At 40.8% G+C, this 7,476-nt stretch overlaps 1 protein-coding gene across 1 annotated transcript in view; it reads right to left on the minus strand.

Annotated features, from left to right (window-relative positions):
* Positions 1 to 4,246: 4,246 nt before the first annotated feature.
* nrn1a (neuritin 1a) overlaps positions 4,247 to 7,476 on the minus strand; it is a 9,556-nt gene continuing 6,326 nt past the window's right edge. Inside the window, exon 3 of the mRNA XM_008308037.3 lies at positions 4,247 to 7,023. Within this exon, the coding sequence (XP_008306259.1) occupies positions 6,795 to 7,023 (229 nt within the window). The 3' untranslated portion in view covers positions 4,247 to 6,794. The remainder of the gene's footprint in view (positions 7,024 to 7,476) is intronic.

Genomic DNA, 7,476 nt, shown 5'->3' on the forward strand with positions numbered 1-7,476 from the left:
CCCCCCCCCCGGTGTCCCCCCCCCCCCCCCCTGTCTCCGTCCTGACATGTCACTGAGGGACGGGTGTGTTGTGCACAGATCACGTTAAAGTGTTCATTATTTTCACGTTCATCTTTGCAGCGACCCTTCACTTGGACTTCCTGCCCCCCCTTCTCCCCCCTCCCGCCTCTGCTCCTCTTCCTCCTGGTGTTAAACTGTTGAAGTGTCTGCTGTTTCCTCCCCGGACGCTCCGTGATTGATCGCTTCATTTGTTGTCTGAAGCTTGAACGTAACCTCTCCATTAACACACATTCTCCTCGTGTGTGTGTGTGTGTGTCCTTTGATTGATGGTAGATTCTGCTTCACACTGATTTTGAGTCATTTTATTGGATGATATTGAATCAGTGGTCCTAAATACTTGTCCTGAAAACATCTGGACTTCATTAACATGGACCAGGACGATGACAAAGGTCAAAGAGGTCACAGAGGACGGAAAAAGATGGGATGTAAGGTACAAAGTGACCTCTATTTGGACAACAAGGTTTAAGACCTGAGTCAACAAGACTTTGAAATACCTGGTCTGATAAGATCCCTTTAAGGAAGACTTGATCAAAGAAGATCTAACGAGACACTGATCATGAAGGACCTTCTCCTTGTCTGTTGGTCTTTATCAAAGAAGACCATGAGAACAGAAGACCTGGTCTTGATCTGATCAGATCCTGATCTCACTGGAGCGCATCGACACCGGTTGGGTTTGATCAAAGAAGATCTAACGAGACACTGACCATGAAGGACCCTCTCCTTGTCTGACCATGAGAACAGAAGACCTGGTCTGTCAGATCCTGATCTCACTGGAGCGCATCGACACCGGTTGGGTTTCGAAATCTCAATGTGTTTAGCTGCATTTTTCATGCGATTCCTCTAGAGGCAGCATCAGTGCCGAAACCCTGACCCACTAATCCAAATGGAATGTAGGCCGTGAGCTCTAAGTCACAACTTCTGACCCATTTACATATCAGCTAACTCTGTTTTATCCCCTACTTCTGGGCCTCCTCGGTTCTTGGTGGGTTCTCCAGAGAGAACAGAGAACAACATCTGTCCTATTTACAGCCGGAGCTAAAATCCCCCAGAAGAACCAGAACAGAGAAGGTATTTTTGGTCCTCTTCATTGACCTGTTTACAGTTTAAAAAAAAAACATTCCATCATTCAGAAAATGATCAAAATTGACATAAACTCTCTTTTTAGAAACTTAGCTGCAAGAGGGCGCTGTTTAAAAAGCAGTGAACTTGTTCTCTGACGCTGTCTTTTTATGCTGACTTTTTTTAACTTTCTACTACTCTCCTCTGTTAGTAAAGCCTATCCTTCATCCCTGTGTAGCGTGAGCTGCTCCACAGGGATTATGGGTAATATAGTCTGTGCAAAAATCAAACTATCACTGGTTAAAATCTCATTTAAAATCAGTGATGTAGACCCAGGCCGGCTCCAGTGAGAGACGCCGCCACAGACAATTGAATGAATTGTAAAAAAAATAAATAAATAAATAAAAAGAGAGCAGGATTAGAGCGGACGACTCCCAAAATCCCACGGGATTTCCTCCATTTCTGCCTCCTGCAGGCTTCCCTTCATCCATTTTTAATGAGCTCCCCCTCAAATCAGGTCTCTCCTCTTTCCTACAGGCCATAATTAACTCTGAGGAGATATTTGTTTCACTCCAAGACGGGATTGTGTTTCCTCTTAATAATAGTACTATTTCTCCTGATGCTACTGCTGTTGTTGTCAACAAGGACAACAGAGACGCCACTGCGTAGAATGTTTGCTCTCAAATCATTTTATTTATTTACACTTTTTTTTTAAGTATTGCACCTACTACTCTTGGTTATAGTAACACTTACTGCCAGTGCTTCTTATTGGAGTAGTAGTCAACACCCACTTTTACAAATACTACTATCAAAACTGGTGAACAATACCTCCTACTATCACTGATGTTAGCATTGGGTAATATTAACTCCTGCTAGTAGTATTTTTAGGATGAGCAATTACTGCTAACACCCACTGGTGCCTCATCATGATCAGTTAATCACTAACTGAGTAATTCCTACTGTACCGTGTTTTGATCGGCGAGACTAATAAGATACCGACACGATACCATTATATTTTTGGCGTTAGCACGAATATACCGACCTCTATAACACGTATATATTACTAACTGAAATCTTATATGAGCTAATGCCTCGTCAACTACTACTGTTTTTTTTTTTATTAGAAAGAGCCCATATATCACATCTGTGTTTTTAATCCTTATGAAACCAGCAACGAATAACGTCTATTGACGTGAGTTCATAAGTATCCATTTAATACTTGTGAATACCATTTTTAATATTAAAAACATTTTTGAGACAGTAAATTGTAATTGTTAATATAATGTTTAATGTTAATTGGGTATATTTTTTATTAAGGATTAAAAAGCGTTCTATCTTTTACTCCTAAATGTAACATAGTGGGTTTTTTGTTTTTACAGAAACATTTTGCAAATGATGGATATAAAATAGTGGCTACTTCACAGGACAATAACAGACATGAATCATTGTTCAACTCCTTGTCAGATTTGTTCAGTTCAGGCTCTGGTGTAAAAATGTAAGATGAATGAATGTTTTGTTGTTTGTCATTTCTTCTCTCTTTCAACAGCTTGCTCAAACTCACCGGGTACATTTCCCTCCTCCTGCAGTCTCCCCTCCTTTACCTAATCATCATCACATCCATATTCATGCGCACACACAAATGTGCCTGGAGCTCGGGCGTTTTCTTTTCCCCCGGGGAAAGTCGGCACGCAGTCTGCAGCTCTGATGAAATAAATCCTCATCAGTTCGGTTAAAGCTCAACCACGTCACAACAAGTGAACGGCACAGTGTGAGGCCGTAGACTCTGCAGTCGGAGCCTCCACCGGCCTCCAGGACACTGCAGAAAGAAAGGATTATTAGCATAAACTCATCCTTACTGGAGGATTATGGGATATTAGTGTCACTTTATCTGCTTAAAGCCCCCTAAACAGTGTGTGATAAAAGTCTGCCTGTCCTGCTAGAAAACCTGCCCCTGCATTTACTTCAAACAAATGTCTGCCTTATAGAATCATTTCATTTAGAAATGTTAATTAATTCTCATTATTGTTCAGTGAGAACTAATTGTCTCAAATACAGCCCCGGCCTTAACGACCTCCGCATTAATGACATTATCCAACAGGAAACCAAAGTTTTTTTATTAGCTCGCTCCGCCACACCAAAGTCCATGAAGAAGATCAGACAATTAGTTTACAGGGACACAGGAGCTGCTGGGCCACTGCTGCCTCCTGTGGTCAGTGATGTCATTGATGTTAATCTAAATTAATGATTTCCAACAGCAATGTCAAAAATTAACACATTTAAAATAACTATTAGAAGCAAAAGTAGACCAAGAACTCCTGTTTTTCAGCGAGCTTAAATCGTTGATTTTCTCTAAGGGCTTTGGTGTGGCAGAGTGACGTTGTTACAAACTTTGGTTTTTCTCTTTTATTCTTATAAATCAAAGCCTTAACTGACTTTTTTTTTATCTGATTTTTAGAGTCTAGTTTTCACTGAGCACCAGCCTGCATGCTCTAGCAACAGGGGGCGCTCACAGTGTTGTCTACATTCAAATGACTTTGAATGCTTCTCTACAATTTCACAGTTGATCGAAAGGGAACTTTTTTTTTATTCTGAAAATATAATTTAAATATTAGAGAAAAAAAATAAACACAGATTTTTTTTCATCTTTGAATCATTGTCCTCCTCTTCCTCCCCCTGCTTCTGCCCTTCCTCTCAATCAATACCCACTGAGTGCTGAGACGTGTGGCAGCTCAGGGACTCTCCCTCATTAATAATGAATACACCCTGTGATCGGCTTTAAGGTGTGTGTGTGTGTGTGTGCGTGTGGGTGTGTGTGAGTCCATCACAATCTGGACAAATAAAAAAAACAACCTTTTTCTCCCCTGATCAAAACAACAGCACACCAAGGTTTTTTTTTCAAACATTAGTCTTTTTATTTTTGGTTATTTACTCTTTTTCCATTTTAGCAATCTTATTTTCTTTATATCTCAGTAGGTTTTATAATTTGTGAAGTAACAACCATCTGTTAAAAGTGGGATAAACTATCTATAATAGAGCTTTTTTTTAAACTTTCTATCTATTTTTTATTTTAAAATCTCTTTTGATATACATCTCTCTTCTTTAGATGTTTTGTTTGGAATAAATCCTCTTTTTTTTTTTTTTTTTAAGCAACATCCCCATAAACAAACAAAGAGACAAACCGACCGACCAACAAACAAACAAAATACATATCACTCAGGAACCGTGTTTGTGCCTCAGCCTGGGAATAAAGAAAGCTCAGATTGATTTATTTTCTGTCTTTGTGTGGTTTATGACGCTACTGGACTGTCAGCATTTTCTAAACATACAGACCTAAAATATATATTATATATATTTATATATAAATATCACCTCAAAGCTCCTCTAGTGTGAATCACTGGCACATGAAAAAGGGGGGTGTGCTAAATGACAACAGTCGTATCGCTCTCCAGCCACGGTTTTATTATTATTATTATTATTATTATTATTGTTATTCATATTATTGTTATTATTATTGTTTTAGCTACACTGGCCAAGAAGTCACTGCTTTGTATTGCTGTTGGCCTTCAGAAATATTTTTTTTTCCAACACATTTTTACTGAGACCAAGAAAACTGAGGAAACTAAAATGTTTTTCTTCTTTTTAAACTTGAAAAGATTTCAGGAAATGAGCACAACAACAAGGTAAAACTCAAAAGACTTCACCTGAATGAAAAAGTTACACTGATCTAAATACAGGAAAATAGTTCTGTGAATGGAACAGTAAACTTAGCTACATGCTACGTTCACCTCATGGCTGCGGTCAGATTTAAACCAACCAATTTTTTTTTGACATCATCTGATTTTATGCTAAAAACTAAATTGTATAAAATGTTAATGGTTTTGACTCATATGTCCACTGTTAGTTAGACTGTTAATGCAAACTCCTTCTCTCATTTGTCCCATCGACACTTGCTAGCCTTGACTTAGTTAGCCTTAGTTAGCAGACCATGCTAACTCCAGAGTCATTAGCTGCTGCGTTGAGAGTGCAGCTAAAACTGTTAGCAGAAGAACATTAGGTGTTTACTTGTTCATATATATTGGTCTATTTTGGTTTATCCACTAAACCAAACTGTTAATTAGACCAACGTTACCTGTTGCTAACCTAAAGCTAAAAGACACGATTAGCTTGTTTTAAGACAACCCAGCTGGTGTACAACAAACTATTCCTTTTAGCAGGTAAGCTCATCTCTAGGCCAAGCTAAACTGCTAAATGACTGAGACAGGGTACAGTTAGCTACGACAACGAACCCAAATCCATTTGTTATATCCAGTAAAATGAATCGTTTGCTATTGTCACAACTGTTTAATTCAACGCTTTTCTTCTCTGGAACTTTTCTGAACTTTGATTGATAACAGTTTTGTGAACTGGTAGCAAACACCACACATATGTTTAAGCTACATGAAACCATTAGCCATCCTTTTTGCTTTTGCTGCTAAATGACTTGCTTTATATTTTTGTTCTACCTGCTCCGTCATGTGGTTATATATTGACTTGTGCTTTGAATGTGCTTTGACTAAGTCAACCACCAGCAACGTTACGCTAACACGTCTAAACTTAAAGCTAAACGTATAGCTGCCTTCGTTTTAATTGCGGGACCAAGGTCGGACCAGCATACACGGTCACGACTGCTGTTCCTCCATAGTCTTAGAGCAAAACATGCCAGTGTGTGCTCACCTCCTGAAATGATTGAGTTGAACTGACAGAATTCATGCACGTTTTACAGTTACGTTTAACAAAAACAGGAGGCGCTGTTGCTCCGCTAGCCTATGTCACCTTCAGAGCCGGGGGGGATTTATTTAAAAGATGTGTGGTGTAGGAAAATGGTGTTTGACACCTAACGTAAAACACTGTAAACTCAAATACATGCAGGGTTCGCGGCCAACTGTGAGCTGCTGCGTTAGAGTCAGGAAATAAAACTGTAAAATGTCACCTGTACAGAAAAAAAACAACATTTTTTTACCAAGAAAGAACCACATCTTCACTGTCCAAACTTACTTACGTCACGTGGAGAAAAGAAAAAGTGTGTGTGATGTAAATGAGGTTAGCGCTCTGTGACTGACTCCAGGCCGTGATTTTGTCTTATTGATTTCACAGGGCTAAACTCACAGATACCTGGGGCTAGGATGGAATGTGAATATATATAAATATATGTATACTGCTAGCGTGTTAGCAGCAGCAGCAGCAGCAGCAGCAGCTGTCTGGACCGAGCCGCTGAACATGAATAATTCAGGGTCAACTTTAATACTGTTGTAATTCCACGACTGCAAGCGGGGGCCGAGAATCCATCAAATTTTCATCATTGTCATCGTTTCAGCTCAACGACCTGTTGAATATTTCATGCCATCGACCGGGGTCAGGTCAGCCTGTGATTGGACGAGGCACTGCCGGGGCGCAAGCCTGCAGATGTCCTGAGACGGCGACGCAGGCCGCGGCCTGATGCCGCTGTAGAGTGATGATGTCAGGATTAGAATCCAAGTTGGGGAACAGTTTGATGACGTGTGGACTCGGTCAGTGACGTGTGTTCAGTGTTCTCAGAGCAGCCAGGACGCTTTTTCTCTTCTCTTCTCTGTTTTGTTTTTATTTTTTGCCTCTATTTTCTTCCTATTTTCCCTTGGTGATTTTTCTTCTTCTCTGTGTTAAAACGCCAGCCAAGTCAGTATGGTGGGCAGCGTGCTGAGGACCAAGGCGAGGCCCCTGGAGTCGGAGGATCCCGGTGCTCCGTTACCGCTGCCACACAGTTCAAACAAACTCCCGCGGAAATCCAGGTTGCGGGACTCCGTTTTCAGTTTCTCCCACAGGTCCGTGGCCCCCTCCTGGCAGTCGGCCAGCGCCGTCGTGGCACATGAATGGAAATTATCCCAGTATCTGGCGAGAAAAGAGGAAGGAAAAAAAAAAAAAAAAGAACACAGCGAGCGTTAGCATCACAGGCGGGAGGCAACAGTCAGTCAGGAGGCAGAGCCAAGAGTGGAAATCATCCCAGAATGTGGCAGCAGAGAAAACAAAGTGAGCAGAGTCTGAAGACACAGACGGTGGAGACGCCAACCAACGCTAAACTCTTTCTGACTTCTGTCAATATTACATTCTACTTTTTTCATCTGATAGCCTGGATCCTTTGAAATTTTTATTCATTTTATTACGAGCTGGACTGTGAGCGCCCCCTGGTGCTTGGGAAGCACAGGCTGGTTGCCAGGTTAAACAGTGATTTTTTTCCACTAAGCAAAACCTCAGCTTATAAAATCCACATCCTCCAAGGCACTTAGGAAACCCGAGAACTGAAGTGGTGACTTTTTTTGACTGTAAGGCAAGTGCACTAACCGC

This window comes from Cynoglossus semilaevis, chromosome 3 (assembly GCF_000523025.1).
Source record: "Cynoglossus semilaevis isolate Cse_v1.0 chromosome 3, Cse_v1.0, whole genome shotgun sequence".
Lineage (NCBI taxonomy): Eukaryota > Metazoa > Chordata > Actinopteri > Pleuronectiformes > Cynoglossidae > Cynoglossus > Cynoglossus semilaevis.